Genomic DNA, 21,200 nt, shown 5'->3' with positions numbered 1-21,200 from the left:
TGGACGGTTCACAGTCCTGTATATGATTAGCGGTTAACGGGCAATTTAGAAGATTCTGGAAATATCTCCTCCACATATTTTGAATTTCCGTAGGGTCCGATATCAGGTTTCCATCGTCGTCTTCGAGTAATTGGGTGGTGGGTTGGTATCCTTTACGAATGGTTCTGATTTCTTGGTAGAATTCACGTGCGCCACTTATACGGTTCAGGGTTTCCATACCTCTCACAGTATTCTCTAAATGATTCCGCTTTGCTTGTTTTAGTACTCTACGACAGTTAATTTTGGCGTCATTATGCTTTTCTTTCCATTGGTCATCTTGCTCTGCCAACATTTTATACTTACGCCTTTCTTCTATGACCAGATCGCATGCCTTTGTCCACCATTTCCGTCGTTTTCGAGGTTTACGCCTTCCTAGGATTTTCAGACTAGCCTCTCTTACGATATCTCTTGTCTGGTCCCATGCGGCATCAATATCCTCCAAGTTATCAAGGGATTCGAACCTGTTTCTAAGTTCCAGTCTGAACTGTTGTAGTATATTCTCGTCTTTTAGTGATGTTGTGTTAATCTGGGGCCGATCGGTTGTGTGTCTGGGTTTTCTGAGGTTTTTGATTCTGAATTTCATTTTGATACCTAGAAGGTAATGGTCGCTATCGCAATCCGCGCCTCTGAAGGTCCTGACGTCTTCTATCGTACTCTTATGTCTACTATCTATAAGAACGTGGTCAATCTGGTTGATTGTTCGTCCATCTGGTGACTTCCATGTTCCTTTGTGTATGCTTTTATGTGGGTACATAGTACTTGCAACCGCCATAGATTTGGATGCGGCAAAGCTAATCATTCTAAGACCATTGTCGTTCGTTGCTAAGTGTTTGCTATGCCTTCCGATAGTCGGTAAAAATATATCTTCATGGCCGGCTTTTGCGTTAAAATCGCCTAGGCATATCTTTACATCATACCCGGCGATTCGGTCATATAGCGTTTCGAGGTTATAGTAGAGCTGTCCTTGATGTCCTCATCGCTTGCCTCGGTTGGTGCATATATGTTAACGAGGGTTATATTTGAAAATCGTCCTCGTAGGCGTAGGATACATAATCTATCGGACACAGCTTCGAAGCGTAGAATATTCGCAATTAAGTTATTACTAACAATAAAACCTGTTCCATTTATGTGCTGCTCGTTGTCCATCCCGCTGTAAAATAACATAGTTCCATCATCAAGCCGGCATTCTCCTTTTCCAGGCCACCTGACTTCCTGAAGGGCCGCTATATCTATTTGATAGCGTTGCAGTTCTTTTGACACTTGGTGTAAAGCTCCCGGTCTATACAAGCTTCTTACGTTCCATGATGCTATTCGGAGTTCCGTTTGGTCACGCATTTTGTAGTTGGTGCACTTTTTCTACTTCGTATCGTATTCGTAACATTGGTTTTTTTAACGTAGGAGGGTCGTCAACCCGCCGCAAAACCCCCGAATTGCTGGAGGACCGCACCCTAATGTGATCTCGTCACGGTGGTGTTAAAATGCATTGAAATACATTTTAAATAAATAAATTATAAAAAATGTATCAAAATACGTGTGACGTTGACATTAGGGACATTGATATAATATGTTTATAACCAAAATATGTTTGAGAACATACAATCGTTTAATATAATAAGTATATTAACATTTATTCATAATATATTTTATCACACCGAATCAAATATAAATAAATACAGAAATACATGTGTTACTAGGAGGTGATGTGTTTTGGGACATTGTAGGATCCAAGAAAATTAAATTAGGCAAAAACAAACCAATTCTAAAAGAATCTTATCTAGGTTGGCTTGTGTCTGGTCCGACAGGTCAGGGTTCAAGCTCTTCTACTCGATGCCAATTTTCTCAAGAGAAGCTTCCACTTCGTGAGGCCCCGGAGGACGCCTTAAATAACCAGTACATTATACGTAAATACTGGAATATAAATTCTGTCCTCTGAATAAATAGTATTATTTTGAATAAAACTCTGTTCATTTTCTTGTTTCAGATTACGCCCATCAATGAAGGTTTACATTGAAAACGTTATTAATAACGAGCGGCTAAAGTAATTAAAAGAGCATTAATTAAAATGAATAACGGAATGATTGCTCTTCAATACTTCGTTTATAACGTTTCCGGTGACCCCTTGGAAGATAATTTCACATTTATCTTGAACTCGAGTTTCTTCGAGGAGACGGTCTGCGAAGCGACTCAAACTTTCCACTTTAATACAAGTTTGGGAATCGAAACTGCTGTTGCAGAATGGGAAGCGCTAACTACTATCATCGTATTATCTGCTGTTATTCTGGGAACCATCTTTGGAAACATTTTAGTTATATTAGGTGTATTCACCCACAAACCGTTACGGATAGTGCCAAACTTTTTCATTGTGTCACTAGCTGTAGCAGATTTGGCTGTCGCGGTGTTGGTGATGCCTCTGAACGTGGCATACTCGACTCTCGGTCGCTGGCTATGGGGCAAACTCTTGTGCAAGATATGGCTCACTTGTGATATCATGAGCTGCACCTCATCAATACTAAACTTATGTGCCATAGCACTAGACCGATACTGGGCGATCACAGACCCTATAAATTATGCGAACAAAAGGACATTGAGAAGAGTACTGTCACAAATTGCTGGAGTGTGGATGTTGTCGCTTATCATAAGCTCACCGCCCCTGCTCGGATGGAACGATTGGCCAGAGGAATTTACAAAAGATACGCCCTGTCAATTAACATCAGAGCCCGGTTATGTAGTTTATTCGGCACTTGGTTCATTCTTTATTCCACTAGTAATAATGACGATAGTGTATATACAAATTTACATTGCTGCAAGGCAAAGATTTAGGAGGCGCACATTGGCCACAAGAATATATAAAAGACGACCAGTAATACACGTAGAAAACAAAGAAGAAAGTCTAGAAACTAAAGAGGAATCGGAAAATGATTCTGACAGTGGAGAGAGTATTAATAAAAATCAGAGGAAAGCTTTCAATGATATTAAGAGAAACTTTTTTGTGCCTCTGCTTTTGCTTCATGATCCGCTTGCCAGGCAAAAACTTGAGGCTGACATAAACGATCAGCATCCTAAATTGTCGCCTGGTAGTTATGAAAGTGTAAAGAAGAGTTCATCATTTAAAAACACAAATCAGAAAAAGAGAAGACAAGAAAAGCCTTTACTAGCAAGCGTTAGTAACAGCGGAGACGTAGTTCACCAGTTTATTGAGCAGAAACAAAAGATTTCATTATCAAAGGAGCGTAGGGCAGCACGGACACTGGGCATTATAATGGGTGTATTCGTAATTTGTTGGCTTCCTTTTTTCCTTATGTACGTGATTTTACCCTTTTGCCGTGTCTGTTGCCCAAGCAACAAGTTAATTAATTTAATCACGTGGCTCGGGTATGTGAACTCTACAGTAAATCCTATAATCTACACCATTTTTAATTTAGACTTCAGAAAAGCTTTCAAAAAGTTGCTAGGCATGAATGCATAATGAAGTAGAGAGTTACAGTAGAGGTTCATTACAATGGTGCAGTGGTTTTTTTATACCTTCGTGGTGAATTTTAAATTGCAGTTATCTTGCAAATCGAGTTTCCTGATTTCTGCTTGATATTAAATTAGTAAGTTAAATTGGGTTAAATGTAGGCAAGAGACAGATAATTAATGTCATTAACGGGTCTAACGCGATTTAATACATCGGGTATCGGCGGTAACACGCGAAGGTGATACTGCTGTTCTGCTTTCTTATTAACTCACAAAAAGTTTTAAACTTAAAAAGTTAAGGATACCTATTTGTCTCAATGTAAAATAAGCCCTAATTTGATGACATTATATGCTTAATATTCGGTTGATGACTATAGGGCGATTTGACTTTTTGTCATAATCTAAATAAAATAGAATCAGAATTTGAAATTAGTCCGGAGGTAATTTGAATACAGAACGTCACACCGTCATTTACTGCTTCTGGCGAAAATTATATAGAGTTGTTAATACCAGTCACATATTTCAATTCATATGGTAAAAATATACAATTTTTCAAATTCGGGAGATCTTTGAATCTTAATATTTTTATTAATGTATTTTTTGAAATTTCTGTTACTTCTATCACCCGGTCTTGAATTTTATTAAAATATTTACAATTATCACTTTTCTTAAAAGTTTCCGCTTCTTTAAAAAAAAATTATATACTTTATATATGATTGTTCGTGATTGACAATGGCAATTTACAGAAATACTCTTTTTGAGATGAGTCCCCATTAAATTAATTGCCGAAAAATATGAAACTAAATATTTACGTACTAGTTATGGTGGTATTAACTACTCTATATAATTTAAGGCTGAAAAGACGACTGCAGTCTCTGGGTGCTGAATTGCAACTAAATCAGTGAGACACTGTCATTCTCTATTCCGCGATTACATCAGATTTTACCCGAAAAACTAACATTTTTTTAGCGACCGACTTAGATGGCAAGAGTAATTTCGTGGTATAACATAATTTTGAGATTCATCCATAGACTGTAGGTAAATTACATTGCTCACAAAAATTCCCGAAAATCGGTTTAGATAGTTAAGTGAAAACTATTATTCACCAAGGAACTTTGCTAAAACTAGTTTTGACTGAAAAATTCCAGTTAAAACTAGTTTTCACCAAGGCATTCTGCGAAAAATAGTTTTAACAAGTGAAAACGCGTTTTCACTAAAAGCGGGATTTTACGATTACATAGATACCTAGTCTGATACTATAGGTATACACATACATATATAGTCTTCTAATTCTGTATAACAAACGTTAAAGAAGTTTCGTGGAAAACCATTTATCCGTGTTTTATTTTAACTTTAATTTTTTATTATTAAAATATCATGATTCATTATTAATCATGATTCAGATAGAAATGCTTTCTCAAGAGCGTTTCTGAAAACATATGTGACCAACAAATTAGATAGGATATATACTTAAAACTTTCAGTAAAGTGTTTTGTAAAATATGTGTAAATTTGCTGACCAAAAGCTATTTAAAACTAGTTTTGAAAAGCAATTGAAATATGTAATTGTAAACAATGTAATTTGTGAATAATTATAGTCGTAACTACCCATAGATAACCTTACCTATTTTTTCTAGCTGTTTAAATTTTAATTAATTTTATTTTCCTTAACACACAATTTATATTTTCCTTCGGTGCTTTTTATTTTTCGGGGTAATTATTTATTATACATGACTTCTACGAAAATAAAAAATTGGTAAAATCACTTCACCGGTTAATAAGTGGTACTTATTAGATACTTTATAAGGTAATATTCATAGGTAACACAGGATCTAAGCATAAACTTTTCTTAGAACTTCACCCGCAAGTTTAGTTTTTCCGAGAGTATAAAGTGCACTCAAACGATGCATTCGCCTAATTGTGGCTAAACAAAACTCTTAAGAAGCGGGGTCGAGAGGCACGCGAGTGTCGAGAGCCTCGCCTTGTTAGTATAGCGGGCACGATGCCCTGAATTGTTATTGTTTTCGGGCAAGAGAGTATCTGTGTCTAACCAGTATAAAATGTATAAATGCCGTAAAATGTGCCTACTTTGCTCCTCACTGGGTAATTGTGCTCCAACAGTTTTTGTTATATAAATACTTTATTAAAACTATATCACAACACAACCTTATTAAATTGTAACAACATGAGAGTAGTGATGGTCTACTTTAATCGGCATATTATAACAACATACCTACCACACAAATATAATTCCGTCTGCGCGTTTGCCTCCTATTTCATAAAAAAAAAATTTTGAAATTTAAACTAAATTTCGAAATTTCACATTTTACGATAACACTTTTCTTTTTAAGGTTTTAGTCTTCGCTTAGTTATCGTGAAGAAATCTAAATCCCAATTTTGTTCTTATTGGGCTAATGGCCCGGTTTCCTTTTAACATGGCTAAATCTATTTATATGGCCTTAAAACCTTATGTTAGATTATTTTACTTAAAGGAAACATTCTTTTATTTTTAAATAGAAACAGTTTGCATTCAAAGATTTTTTTATTATTCGCTTGCCTCGTCCGGGAATCGAACCTAATAAAAATTCCAAAAATTTTTTTTATCAAAATCATCAAAACATGTACTACCATACCTCGCATTGTGAAATTATAGAGTTATGTCAAGATAATTATCGCTATCCATCATCGCGTCTATTTCGGCACATTTGTCGTGGACGGCTGGTGATTAATGACGCCAACGTTATTGTTTTAATCATTTACGAGTAGGTACTTAATTTAATAATCATACAATACACGATAAATACCGTCGCGTCGGTCTATTAATATATCCCATCAGTAATGCAGCTCTGTAGTTGGTATCCGAATGCCACATTAAGGGCCTTCATATAGGTACCTAAACGTCAGTAACCTATATTAAATACAAGAGGAAGTATCTTTTTAATTTTACAGTGATACCTGTATACGTTAACAGTAATTATCTCTATGGAATCTATATAGAATGAATTATCTCAGATGATTTTTTAGGACTCGGGCCCTAATTTGTTAAACGATAGCCTTTTACCCTCACTAGCTCGGAAAGCCGTCTTTTATCCTTTAAAACAAGCGGGGAAAAACGCATTTTATCCACTAGTGGGGAAAGTAATTTGACCTTGGATGGAGCGTGTTTAAGTAGCTTGACAGATAACAAAACGTAAAACGCTCATAATAATGGTCGATGGTTCGATATTAATTATCGTTAAATAAATGGTTTGAGAATCTAATAAAAAATACCAGATTTAGCTTTATTTAATGATTTTAAGTCATACTTTAGATTTTATTTAATGATTTCATACGTCAGAAATGTCAACATTGTCAACAAAATTTTTACTTAAAAACATCTCACGTAAAAGTATAAAATTTCCAGAGTTTTTTGTTATAATATCGTAAAAAAATGAGTGATTCCAGTGATGAAGATGATCTAACGGATGTTGCACTTTCCTCGCTATAGTGAGAGGAAAAGTTTTGTGTTACACACGGGTGCAAATGTATTTTACTTCTCGTGTGTTTCAATTCCACACTCGCGGGTAAAATACAACTTTGCACCCTTGTATAACAAATAACTATTGTTTCTTTTAAGAGCGGTATACAGCACGTGCCAAAGCGTGTATATCGTGATAGTAGTAAGGGTTCAAGTTTATGTGCCAGCTCATTCAGGGAACAATCAGGGTGGTCTCTTCTTTGGAGATAACATAACGTGTTATCTATCCGAATGGGCTGTTTCATGAATTTGAACCATATAAATAGAATGGTAAATTTTCTTTTTAAACGGGCTTAATTGTTCCTGTTACTTATGTCGGGGCTATTAGCAGTAAGTAGTATAACCAATGCATAAAGGAAACAATACCTTTTGTTTAACAGGTTAGGGCCTGAACACGAAAAAATCACCTGAGGTAATTCATGCTATACCTAGGTGCAGGTGCACCTACCCGTGTCAGGGTATCCGGTAAGTATATATTATGTCTGCTGCTCTGTTTCGCCCTTCTTGGTCGGTGTACAATAAAGCACTATATTACTCTATTCCCATAATATCACATTTTTTTGTACAACATTTAAGTATAATTTCACTCGCATGTTATTACTTAGATTTTATTAAGCGTTTGCTAGTATTATTAGCACAATGTTTCTCCACGCACGAAGTCAACATTTTCAAAATTTTATAAGCAAACGTGTAAATCGGGGCACATTCTAGGGATTTGATATCGATAAAAAAGATGTCGATAGATATTTTGCATCGGTCAACCGCCCATTAGTCATTATATAGTCAAAATAGTTTTGATAAAGAACTCCTTTCAGGCATATTTTACAAAATAAATAAGGTTTGTCTCGAAATGGTTTACGTACCTAATGACTTAAGGTAAATTTCACTTTTAATGTACTTCTAGCAATAAATGTAGATGGAGTTATGTTTAAGAAATAATAAATAACGATATAAAATGATTAGAATAAATCATTTAGTGCCAATGTTGAAATACTGACCCGGTTTAAAAATAAAATAAATTCTTCGAAAAAACACCTTTTTAAAATTTAAGAAGTAGTATACATAGCGATTTTGTATAAATATATGTATTTATTTACAAGATATATACAGTGGTACTACGTAAACGAAATTAATAACTAGCTTAAATCTAAAATAGGCCCTTGAGGCGTTGTACCAAGGATAAACATTTACCATAACATCGATATATTTAATTGTAGACTATAAAATATTTTGCTACGTCACTTTAGTATAAGTGCCCCGAGTTATCCCAGGTTTGTTTATAAGTAAAGTACTCGTACCTGAATGTTTATTTATACATACACATTCGCGAGCAAGTAAACAGAATCACTTCACATGTTTGACTTCTCCGCTCAATAACTTTTCTAATTATGAAGAAAATAGTATCAAATTAAAGCTGGTAATGGCTCGGTTTAGTTAAAAATGCGTTTTACCTAGTTAAAAGTAGCGAACAACTCGCGAACGCGATGCGAAGCGGCGCGGCGCGGCCGGCCCACGACCCACGACGTTCGCGTTCGCAACGAGATCGCCCACGTAGGACACTTCTCTAGGTATCAAAGGAATGATTCACCCCGCGCCGCATCGCTTCGCTTCGCGTTTGCGTGTTGTTCGCCTACGTAGTACGCTGCGATACACCATTTCGATACATGAATTCGTGAACGTGGAACTAATGATGCATGCATAACTGACGCAAATTTACATACTATATGTACACGAACTAATAGAGAGAGCATTATTTAACAGCTCTGAATCAAACGCCTACTATATATTATCCAGTTTACGCGTGAGCTTGATTACCTAGGTAGTTTTTATATAATTCGAGGTCTTACTTATATCGGTTATCTTGAGGCGCGTGATGGGATGAAACTGATGTGTAATTGTGTAATCACTCTATCATAGCTATGAAATCTGGCACCTAATTTATTAACAAACCTAAATTATAAATCCAATCATAAATCATACATGTACAAATGTATGGGACATAAGTGGAATTCCCTATTCATCCAAGTTTCATATCAAGAGAATGTCCCCTGGAAAAGTAAAAGCGCTCAATCTGGATTCAGCAAGTATTTTCAAGAAATTTAGATTTTCCGCAAAGGGATGTACAGTCAAGGGCATAAATATATAATGTGGTTATGTGGTATTATCTATAAAAAGGGACCTTATTGTCGATGGCGCTTGCGCCATTATTAACGATGCTCCGATATAAATACAATGCCGCGCGGCGCTGTGCGGCGTAAGCGCCATCGACAATAAGGTCCCTTTTCATAGAAAGTTCAGTATGAACTACATGTCAGAGTATGGTCAGAGATAATAATTTTAGCCTGTATATTCTATCCACCTAAATTAATCAAGTAAGATACTGAATAAAACAACTAAATAAAAACAAATTACTAGTTTGCGTGTGTAGCTAATAGCGGGCTGACGTTTACAAGGTGAGGTGACTAAACAAACCAGCGCGAGCTACGCGCTACGAGCTTAGCCTATAACACAGGGAAAAAACGCCTACGAACAGAGAAACCACAGAGAAGCCGCCTAGCCAGTGAATGAGTTAAATTTATTTTTTACGATGAACCTGATTTTTCCAATGGTCGTTATTGACCTATACCTATAGTGATAAAATAGGACATAAGGATAAAATAATATGAAAGTGGTCGTGTTAATAATACGACTATTTTTAATCAGTGCGTTTTTAATATTGTCTTCGGTTACCGCGATAGTTACTCATGAAATAAAACTATGAAAACCGGGGTCGGGATGTATTATAAATTCAATATACGCGATATAATCCGTTTTCATAGTTTTATTTCAGTGCGTTTTTATTATTTATAAATATGGAAACATATTTGCTTCAGTCTATAAGAGATCAATTAAGTATGTGTCGTTGCTTAGTTGAGTATAGCGATTAATACAAGATGATTTAGGAGCCTTATTGTGATTTCACATCACCTCAATCAATCACATTTACCTAATAATACCTATAAGAATAAAGTTTGAGCATGTTAGAATTTAAGATCGGATAAATAGCATTTGATTTTTTACCACTTCGGGTAAGACCGGATCTTGGCCTATAGGCATCGTATCAAAATTCTATATACAGATTTGTCACAAATGTAATAAAATTAACATGCAGCCTGTAAAAGAAACAAATAACGCTTAAACTTACCAGTTATTCAAGAAAAACAGGCGAAGGGTATTTCCGGACAAAAAATAAAATCTAAGTTTTTGGACGTTTGCACTTAACCGTATATATTTTCACGCGACTTGTTAGTCGGAGCAACAAGTGAGGACGGGTGCGTGTCCCGCACGCACGCAAATAACGCATAGCATCACCTTGCCAGCATTAAAAAAAACCCCCGCAACAGGCGGAAATTTGAATCATACGATCTTGTCCGGTGTCCGATCTTAGTCGAACTTAACCTAACTAAAAACTGTAATAGATGTCATATATTAAAGAAAAAGTGACGAAGCCCTCCAGTGGGATCCGGCCTTCACCACTGGAGGGCTTCGTCACTTTTTCTTTAATATATGACATCTATTACAGTTTTTAATTTATATATAGTAGTTTGACTACATAAAAAAAAACAAATCAAAATCTTTAATAAAATAATTTAATTTGTTCCCAAACTTGTTAACCTAACTAACCTAACCTTACAGATACAAATCAATCTTTTATTTTTTTAATTTTAATTTATGTAACTAACTGATCTGTAATCGTCCTCAACGATTTCAAACACATACTTACTACACATGTTTGTATGCAAACACATCTGGGGGATCTCACAAAGCCCGTGTATGCTTTGCATGCCCCGACAGACGGCATAATCAGACAATTCTGAATGTTACTTGCTTGCAAATGGTGGCACGTCCTACACTACACAAGCATTCCTAATTCCTATGAAAGAATTTCCGCTACCTAATTTTCATTGTCTGCTGGGTAATATCTCTTATTTGCGTAGGATGAAAGTTTTAATTGCTTATCTTTGGCCTTAATTTAACAGCGTATGATTTTACATAGTCATAGTAGGTACTTACCTTTTGGAACCGGTGAAATGGTGTATTTAGATTTTATCGGAAGGTCTAGGAAATAGGAAGGCCTATTTCCATAGTCCATACTTTATAATATTAATATTATGAATCCAAAAGTAACTCTGTCTGTCTGTTACGTCTTCAAGCTTAAACTGCTGCACCGGTTAAGATGAAATTTGGTATGGGGATAGCTTGAGTTCCGATAAAGGACATATATATAATCATTTCTCCTTGTAGGTATAAGTAGTTTGTATACAATGTGGCAATCGGGTTTCGAACTAACCGTCAGACGTCAGATTACAAATAATTGTCAGATTAGTACAATTATTGCATTAAAATGGACCAAATTTACCAAATCTATAATCTATTTGGATTCTTTTGACTGCCCACCAACGCCCCACCATTGGGGGCGGGTACCAACATAGACCGCTTGAATGGTTAAGTTAGATCTCCACGGGTAACAAGATATCACTCATATCTTAATCTGAAACGCCTGAGTAACTCCGAAAAATCCCATCTTGGTCTCCCATACTAAGTATTAGTTACGCCTCGAGTTGTTAATAAGACAAATTTACTATTAATACGGCCGCAGTATATTTCAACTAAGATGATATGAGAAATTAAAGTTCAGGTTCATGTATCTGACATACGATATCGGATCGGACAATGTGAAAACGATCTTAGTTTAGATGCAAATAACAATAAAGATGGTTATTCATCGTATTACGAACTCAATGTAGTTGACCCAATAACGTATATTTCTGGGAGAGTGATTTTGGCAACGCAACGACAGCTAGATAAAGTGAACCAATTGCCGATAAGATTCACAAGATGGATGTGTTTACAGTCTTGGCTCAGTAACCCGGGCTCAGCGGGTTGTAACTTGTATATAGTGTCCGGCCGAAACATGTTTTTTGTCGAAACCGAAACCGAAGGTTCGGCTTTGGTTCTAATTTCGGCCAAAACCGAAACTTTTGTAGACCTGTTAAAATCGTTGAAAAGATGTTATTAAACCGCTCTTATAACACATATTAAGACTGCGTCGACCGTTCAGTGACGCCCTCATTGGAGTTGTGTTTTCTAATAAACCAATAAATTTCTGTATACATAAATACCTGTTCCACATCTTTTGGTAATTAGCACATATTTTAGTTTCCTAATTAGTACGAACGTACGAAGTACCATTTCGTTAGTTTCGGCCAGGCCGAAAGGTTTGGCCATTTTGTAGCCGAAACCGAAACTACGACTCAAACATGATTTTTTGGCCGAAACTGGCCGAAACCGAAACCGGATCTTCGGTCGGACACTAATTGTATGTAATGTGCCGCTTGCATAATTTAACGTTTAATTACCCAACAAACGGACAATTGTTCTAGTATTGATGGGCTGAAGTCCGTCCTAATATCCTGTTCGGACGTCCGGATCTGGTACGGAAACAAAGTATTACTTTATTCTGTGCTCAACTAAATACCTAATTATATTTATTTCATAAACAGGTTCCAGTTAGAAATCAAACATTGATATTGGTATGTCAGTAGTTATATTTATAGCGAATATTAATATATATAATAATATATATATTTGGCGGTCTGTCTGGCCTAGTGGGTTCAAATCCCGGTAAGGGCATTTATTTGTGCGATGAGCACGGATATTTGTTCCTGGGTCATGGGCGTTTTCTATGTATTGATTTAAGTATTTATATATGTATATATATAAATTGTTTTATTCAACCTACCTGAACTGTACAAGCAAAAATATAATATTATGAATTCAAATTTATTACGAATTTTACGTGTTGTATTGCCGTAAATATCACCTGCACGGGAAGAACGGCGAGTGAAAGAAGTTTTGCCATGTTCTTGGTGTCTTATTTCTACTAATAACACCAAATCGATTCGCCCGAAAAATATATCTGAAAAGTGACATCTCAGTGACTATTACATATCAACATAGGATATCGGTGTCAAAATGTCAACATTGACTTATATTTTCTACTTACGTGCTAATAATTTGGTAATGTTTGTCGTCTTGTGTTAATGAATCCTGCCTCCACCCAGCTCACGGAATGCCCTATATGTCAAGACCACAAACCCTACAAGGGCGCACATGGACTCAAGATCCATCTTGCCAAGAAACATGTTCCTCGGATAGACCTACCCCCGACCGACTCCTCTCATGTCGACAGATCTGGGGCCTCTGTTCCCAACACTGCGGCTCCCTCTGTAAATTTATGTACTCGTCTAGCAGTACTAAAAGCTCACACTAAATTAGCTAAACGTATACCAAAAGGCGCTAGGGTTGCTGTAGCTCGGAGCCTCACGGAATGCGTGGCCAAGGTTGTGTTTAATAATAATTTACCCGCATGGGAAGCCTTACTTACATTTACTTACAAAAATATTCATATCCCCCAAGACCAATCCAATCGCAGTTTATCAGCTATTATCAAACAAAATATACTCCATCCTGACTTTCCCATAGATTCCGCGGAATCTCCATTCTTAAATCTTTGCAATACTCACTTAAACTATAAAGTTAAGTCAATAGAAAATAAGGTTTCTGACGGTAACATAAGAGGCGCTACAAAACTTCTATTTTCTAGTGACACCTTGGCCGCCCGTTCCGACGAAGTGTTCTCCTCTCTTAAAGAAAAGCATCCGATTTCAACTGCACCAGTACAACTTCCCGTGCCGTCTCAAATCTCTTCGCAACCACTGCAAGTTACGGAACGTGAAACTTTACAGGCGATCAGCTCTTTTCCTAATGGTTCGGCCGGTGGCCTTGACGGTATAACCCCGCAGCACCTCAAGGACCTGACTAGCCCGCTAATGGGAGATGCCGGAGAAACCCTCCTCAAAGAGCTGACCGCGTTGATAAATTTAATGCTTTCAGGTAAAATCTGTAGCGAAATCACTCCCATTTTATACGGCGCTAACCTGATAGCCTTAAAAAAAAAGACGGCGGCATTCGTCCGATAGCGGTGGGAAGCACACTACGGCGACTAGCGGTCAAATTGTGTTGCCGCGAGTTTCACGACCGCCTCACAGACAAATTCAAGCCCAAACAACTTGGTTTCGGCGTCAGAGGCGGTTGTGAGGCCGCAGTACACGCCACACGGACATTCCTGGAAAACTCAAATTTCGAAATTTTGGTAAAAGTTGATGTAAGAAACGCATTTAATTCTATCGACCGAAGCACTCTTTTAGACGAAATTCAAAAGGAAATCCCGGAAATTTTTGAATACCTAAAACAATGCTACGGCAATCCGTCCAAATTAATGTTTGGTGAAAAAGAAATTGCTTCATGCATCGGGTGCCAGCAGGGAGATCCGCTTGGGCCCGTCATCTTTAGCCTCGCCATTCACCCAATCATCACTCAGCTAAAATCAGAACTAAATTTATGGTATCTGGATGACGGGACACTTGCAGGGACGGCTTCTTCAGTATTAAACGACCTAAATATAATCACAAGGCGGTTCGCTGAGATAGGCCTCACACTTAACTTTAATAAGTGTGAGGTTTTTATCTCAGAAAGACTTTCAGCTAGCGCCCGGACTGCTTTGACTCTAAGTCTCAACTCTGTCGCGCCCAATTTCACCTTTGTTACACGAGATTCCCTCGTGTTACTTGGCGCCCCTATTTTCGAAGACGCCATCCCTTTAGCAATAAATTCAAAATTAGATAACTTTCACAACTGTTCAGATTTATTATTCAAAATTAACGCCCATATAGCCATTTACATCTTACGTTTGTGTTTATTTTCTCCTAAATTTTTATACATTTTACGTTGTAGCCCTGTTTGGAAATTCTCGAGTCTCACGTCATCCATAGACAACATATTAAAAAATTCGGTTAGCAAAATTCTAAATGTCTCTTTCAGCTCTCAAAGCTGGTCCCAGGCTACTCTGCCTATTAATTATGGTGGCCTGGGAATTCGCTCTACGGGCGATCTGGCTCTCCCCGCTTTTCTCTCGTCTGTCCATAGCGTCGCCCATCTCATCCGTGGCATTCTTAATGTCACCAATCCCACGGGTGTGGTAGTGGCGAGCTTGGCAGATGCAGAGTCAACTTGGAGTGCTGGAAATCCCGGCGAGAGCCCACCTACCGAAAAAGCCAGCCAAGCAGCCTGGGACCTGATAAAAATAAAAACAACCCACAAATCCCTTTTCGACAATAGTTCGAACCCCTGCGAACGCGCTAGACTGCTCGCAGTATCGGAACCCGAGTCAGGGCATTGGCTGCGCGCCTTGCCGTCGCGGAACATTGGTTCCCTTTTGGACCCGGCGTCACTGCGCGTAGCCGTATGCCTCAGGTTAGGTTTAAAAGTCTGCGAGCCACACGCTTGCTCCCGCTGCAGAAGCCATGTTGACGCTTATGGGCACCACGGACTCCACTGCCAGTCAAGCGCGGGCCGATTTTATAGACACACGGCTCTAAACGATCTAATCCGCAGAGCACTCGGTACAGTCTCCATACCAGCAACCCTGGAGCCAGTTGGTCTATCTGCGGCGGATGGCAAAAGGCCCGACGGCTGCTCGCTCGTACCTTGGTTCCTGGGGCGGCCCCTGGCGTGGGATGTAACATGCGTTGACACGCTGGCCCCATCTCACGTCCGGCGCTCTGCCAGGAAGCCAGGGTCGGCAGCAGACGACGCCCAAATTGCCAAGTGTCGCAAATATGCATTTCTAAAAACTAATTATGTATTTGCGGCACTTGCGATTGAAACTTTCGGTCCTTGGTCGTCGGACACCAGAAAACTAGTAAAAGAAATTTCTACCAAACTAGTCTGGGTGTCTGGCGACCTACGAGCTGGCGCATTTTTTGCGCAGAAGCTCAGCCTCACTGTGCAGAGGGGGAACGCGGCCAGTGTCCTGGGAACAATGCCTCAGGCTAATTTAGGTTTAGATTTAGTTTAATCACTGTTTAAATGTGCATAATAATATATATTACTAAACCTACCTGAAATTATACAAGTAGGTAAGTGAATTTTCCAGAGGCGACTGTTTTATATATGTATATCGTTGTTTAAGTACCCACAACACAAGTCCGATAATATTTATTTATTTGAAGAGTAGGTATTTAGCACAATCGGAATAGGACAAACTGCGAAATCTCTTGGACAGTGATGAAATTTGGTGTATATGTTAATTAAAGGTCCCTTTTTTATGCCCCCACCATTTGATGTTTGGGGACCTCGAGGAACCACACCCATCTTGGAAAATGTGCGCCTTCGTGGAAAAATTCACATTTTACTCTGAATTTACGTAATTTGATGATTTTGTTGTAACAGGCTGTCACCGTTACAAAAGAATATTAAAGATATTAGAGTTTACATCTTATTAATTTGAAATGCGGGATAAATAAGATATATGAATTTGTGTCACTTGCATCCAATGCATAAACAAATATTACAAAAATATTATTTGCATTCAAACGAAGCTAGCGGGCGGTCTGAATGGGCAACGGAGGCCGTGCAGGGTGGGGCCGCGGCGTGACCTTGCCGTACGCAATGCATGTTTACTTCGCCTGTGCGCCAAATTAACGCAACTTATTCAACGAAGTTATACTACTACAAGCAAGTAAAGAATGCGTCGAATTATCTTTTACCTATTTAAAACTTATAGATATTGTACAATGTCACCATTATGCAAAAGAACTGTAAGTACATGTTTGATTTGCGAGCGAGCTGGCAACATTGCGCAGAAAAAGCTTAAAAATATCGCGTTTACGTGAACGCCACATACATTTGTGACAGTGATAGGGAAAAGGTACCACTAAAGTAAAATTTGGTTATTAATACCGTGACTTTCTTTCATTCTTTGATAAAATTCTACTTTGATAAAAAAATAGCTATTTATGCAACAAGTGCGGAAATCATCTTTACGCACGTGTATCATACAATGTTTTACTATGCATTGTGCTAGTAAATAAAAAACATATCATGGCAAATAAGTTTAATTATTAAAAGGAGTGTTTTAAATCGACACGAGTTGCGAATTACCTATTCGCACGTGTATCGTACGTTTTACAGTACATATGGCCCTTTAAACTTTCGACATATGCACGAAAAGTGCTGTTTTCCGCACTAGTGCGAGAAAGTAGCACCATATGTACTGTAAAAAAAAAATTGAAAACAAAAAGCACTAGTGCGAAAAAGTAGTACTTTCCGCACGATATGGCTCCGTAGGAAACGCACTTTTCGAGCACATGCATTGTAAAAAAAATATAGGGCTGTATCTCCTAAACCATGCGTCGTAGCGCAAAAATAATAAAATTTTCGTTCCCCTTTATGTAACCCTAAAGTAATACATGAAAAATACAACAAAAAAAAATCTTTATAGGGCTGTATCTCCTAAACCGTGCGTCGTTATGTCCCGCTTATGTAACCATTAATTTATATTTAAAAAAAAAACGCAATAAAAAAAACAAAAAAACTTTATAGGGCTGTATCTGCTAAACCGTGGTAGCGCAAAAATAACAAAATTTTCCCCTTTACGAAACCTCAAAGTAATAAACTGAAATAATATACAAAAAACACAATGAAAAAAAAAACAAAAAAATTAGTTCCAGTGAAATTCCGCAACATGGCGCGTGATCATATATTCCTGGTCAGGCTTTACTTAGTTTTATTTTATTTTGATAAAAATAATGTTATCCGTTGGAGACGTCCTGAAACGAACAATTCATGTTATGTTGTGGGGGCTTGGCTAACGATAATCGCAAGCCATAATTTTGTAACATACTAATATACCAGGTGGGGCCTGTAACTCGATCAAAATAATTAAAACATAATATTCTACTCATCAAACGATGGCACTTTTTTTTTAATAACTTTCAAATATCTAGGTATTATAAAGTCTTGTATTTAATGTACATCATCATCATTGTAATTTATGTTGCTTGCCACGCTTAAAAATAACAAAAATCACAATAAATTGCGTCTTAAAATAAACTTAAAAAGTTTACTAAAAATCGAAAAAATAATAATTTTTAAAAGTCGCTAATGTGACATTCTCAATCAAAAGGTAGGTACCACTTTGTCGTTTACCATAAAGACGAAATTTGATTATAGCTTTATACTAATAACCTGTCAGAGAGTCCTCGACAAAGTGGTACCTTTTGATTAGGAACGTCACAAATGTTGGTCAGTATGAGGAGTGCAGCCTACAGTTTATTTTTAATTATATTTACATACCTACTACGGTAAGATTGATAAGACAGAGGCAATGCCTCCGAATGAAATAAATACACTGTATCGCAAAACTAAGTGGCGAGCTGATATTGCGGCAAGTATAATAAGCACCCCACCCGCGTAGGTACCCTTCCCCGCGCACGCCCTTCTTGCTCAATTGAGTTTTATTTTGCCAGATAGTAAAAAAACCGTGGATCAAAATGACCCAAATTATGAATGATGTCTCAATGTGGTATTATAATATTGTAGACGTAAACTTAATGATATGAATTTTTTTTTGTGGCAGATACAGGGTGTTAATTAGTTTTTTTTTTTAATAAAAGCGGTGGATGAATTTGACACAGATTTGTTTGAATAACATATAACAATGTTCTGTAAAGTACAACACTTCACTTACCGACTCTAATATTATTTTAGGCGTTTTAGGATCAATATTAGGTATTTATTAAATGCCATTATACCCGTGGATGAAAATGACACAAAATGCGTGTGTACGTCGGAAGCCACTTTGCCTTTACAGGGAAACAAAGAATTTCGTCTCTAATATTTTTTTTACAAAATGCTGATTGAAAAAAGAAATACCTAAATTTCTACCTAAGCAAGTACCTAGGATGACACAAAATATTATTTTTAGGTTTAGTATATGGTCTGGAACACATTACCAGAAGATTCGGGTGATTATCGATAGAGGGCATAAATATAAGCCTAAACAATGGATCAGATCCTACAAACTCTAAAAGATATCCAGCTGGACTTATCTAAACAGAAGCAAGATATGAAAGAGATGGAGAATAATATTACGGAATCTATAAATAACAATATAGATAGTAAATTTAAGCATATAGAGGAAAAAACAAAGAACTTGGAATTAAAAATCGATCAACAACAAAAAACTATAGACATTTTAGACAAACAACTAAGAAGAAAAAATGTCATATTTTTTGGAGTTGAAGAAAAAGAAAAAGGCTACGAAAATCTACTTTCTATCATTTTAGAAATATTAAATAAAAATATGAATATATCATGCAAACAATGGGAAATTGAAAATGTGATCAGAATGGGGAAAAACACAGGGAAAATTAGACCTGTGGCAGTCACAATAACAACTATGAGCCGAAGAATAGAGATATTGAAGAACAAAAAATCACTTGAAAACACTAGAATCTACTTAAAAGAAGATTTCTCCCCTGCCATATTACAAAAAAGAAAGGAATTACAGGAAACCTTAAAAAAAGAGAGAGAGTCTGGGAAAAGAGTAGCTCTACACTACGACAAGATAATTGAATTAAAACCTCGCAGCTCAGGACCTCGCACACCCACCGAAAGAAATACTAATAAGAGGATTTTGTCTATTTCACCTGAAGAATCGGAGAAGAACCATCGAGGAGACAACAACGAGACGACAAAACAAGCACCGAGCACAAGCAATATGAACAAAATACCAAAACGAAATAAAAGAAATATCGAGTCATTTGTAATTCGTGAACCAAAAAGTACAAATGCCAATTCGACTTTAGATAAGTAACATACTACAAACTCCGCCCGATAGCAAGGAGCAGCGCCCCTCCAAAACGTATTCCAGAACGAATAACAAAAAAAAAAGAAAAACATTAATGTTCCCCAAGCCGGCTGGTCACCGTGGGGACAGCGACCACAACCCTCCAATTTAGAAGAAAAGAAAAAGAACAGTATTTACAGACCAATGGAACAAATTGGAGGAGGCCTTGACCCAATAAAGTGGGGTTCCTATCAAGTTCTTTAGTTCAAAATACACAAATATAAAAATTAAGTTTAAACATGCCACTAACAAAACAAAATAAGTAAAAAAGAAAGAAAACAGATGTTAAAAATTAATTAAGAAATTATTTATGTACCTATACCTAAACTTTGTAATTGAAAAGGAAATAAAGAGGCTTTTTTATTTATTTATTTATTTTATTTATATGGTCTGGAAACTATATATAAAAAATAAGCAACATTAATATTCTTATAACCTCAGAAGTTATTGGTACAGGTCTACACAGAAGGAGATAATAATAACATTGTTGCTATTGTCATATAGGTACCGGCTTTGGGTCAATGATCCTACCGTATACTTGCGAATTCATCTATGCTGTAATAAGCTTTATCTAAAAGTAACAGTTTAAGTTTGTTTTTAGGGTTCCGTACCTCAAAAAAAAAAACGGAACCCTCATAGGATCACTCGTGCGTCTGTCTGTCTGTCCGTCTGTCATTTGTCACGTCGTGATTTGGCGAGTCGGCGTCTAGGAGCAAGTAGCCTGGGTCGCCTGCGCATTTGAGACCCATACGGGCTTGAGTGCTATATTTATACATTGTGATGTTGGATCTTACATACATTAATTTTCTCATTCCCCCCCCCCCTTTCACCCTCTTTAGGGGTCGTCCAGAAATCATGTGATTGATTTGGGGTCAGAGAAGATATCACAAGTAATTTTTTCGAAGCGAGAAAGCCAAAAACAACAATATTATTCAAAAATTAGAGACATCCCAGTCATCCCAGAAGTTCTCTGCATACTTATTGTGCCAATTACAAAGATACTTGGGTACTAGGGTATATGGGTCTTAAAATTATGGAGTTGCTGACTACTACTCTAAATGTTTTAAATCGGCTTAACATTTTAGAACTGTCAATAACATTAATTTCTGCAGTCTGCTCAGTCGTGTTTTCATAATTTTCATCGTGTTTTCCCAGTGTAAATGTTGAATTTAAGACAATTTGGGCAATTTAAGTAAGCTTCTAAAATGTGGTAGTACCTACTCGAGCGAAAGAGGGAAGTACAACACAGAAGATCACGGATCGTTACTTATACTACTTATATAGATAATATCTGCTGCCGTGTTACTTGATAGTCAAACATGAAGACTATATAGGTAATAGTCACTAAATAATATGCAATTGCAAACATAAAGATAATTTTTTTAATCGTTACAAA

At 37.1% G+C, this 21,200-nt stretch overlaps 2 protein-coding genes across 2 annotated transcripts; both read left to right on the top strand.

Moving 5' to 3' along the window:
• The first annotated feature begins 2,007 nt into the window (after positions 1-2,007).
• Positions 2,008-3,611, top strand: LOC134745007 (tyramine/octopamine receptor-like). Its single transcript, XM_063678975.1, has one exon. The coding sequence runs from the start codon at positions 2,102-2,104 to the stop codon at positions 3,503-3,505; it is 1,404 nt and encodes a 467-aa protein (XP_063535045.1). The 5' UTR covers positions 2,008-2,101; the 3' UTR covers positions 3,506-3,611.
• Positions 3,612-18,916: 15,305 nt separating this feature from the next.
• Positions 18,917-19,988, top strand: LOC134744776 (uncharacterized). The gene has a single exon (XM_063678686.1). The coding sequence runs from the start codon at positions 18,959-18,961 to the stop codon at positions 19,769-19,771; it is 813 nt and encodes a 270-aa protein (XP_063534756.1). The 5' UTR covers positions 18,917-18,958; the 3' UTR covers positions 19,772-19,988.
• The last annotated feature ends 1,212 nt before the right edge of the window (positions 19,989-21,200 follow it).

This window comes from Cydia strobilella, chromosome 10 (genome assembly GCF_947568885.1).
Source record: "Cydia strobilella chromosome 10, ilCydStro3.1, whole genome shotgun sequence".
In the NCBI taxonomy this organism is placed as follows: Eukaryota; Metazoa; Arthropoda; class Insecta; order Lepidoptera; family Tortricidae; genus Cydia; species Cydia strobilella.
Note: the sequence above shows the minus strand (reverse complement) of the source record. Positions and strands in the feature narration are given on the sequence as shown.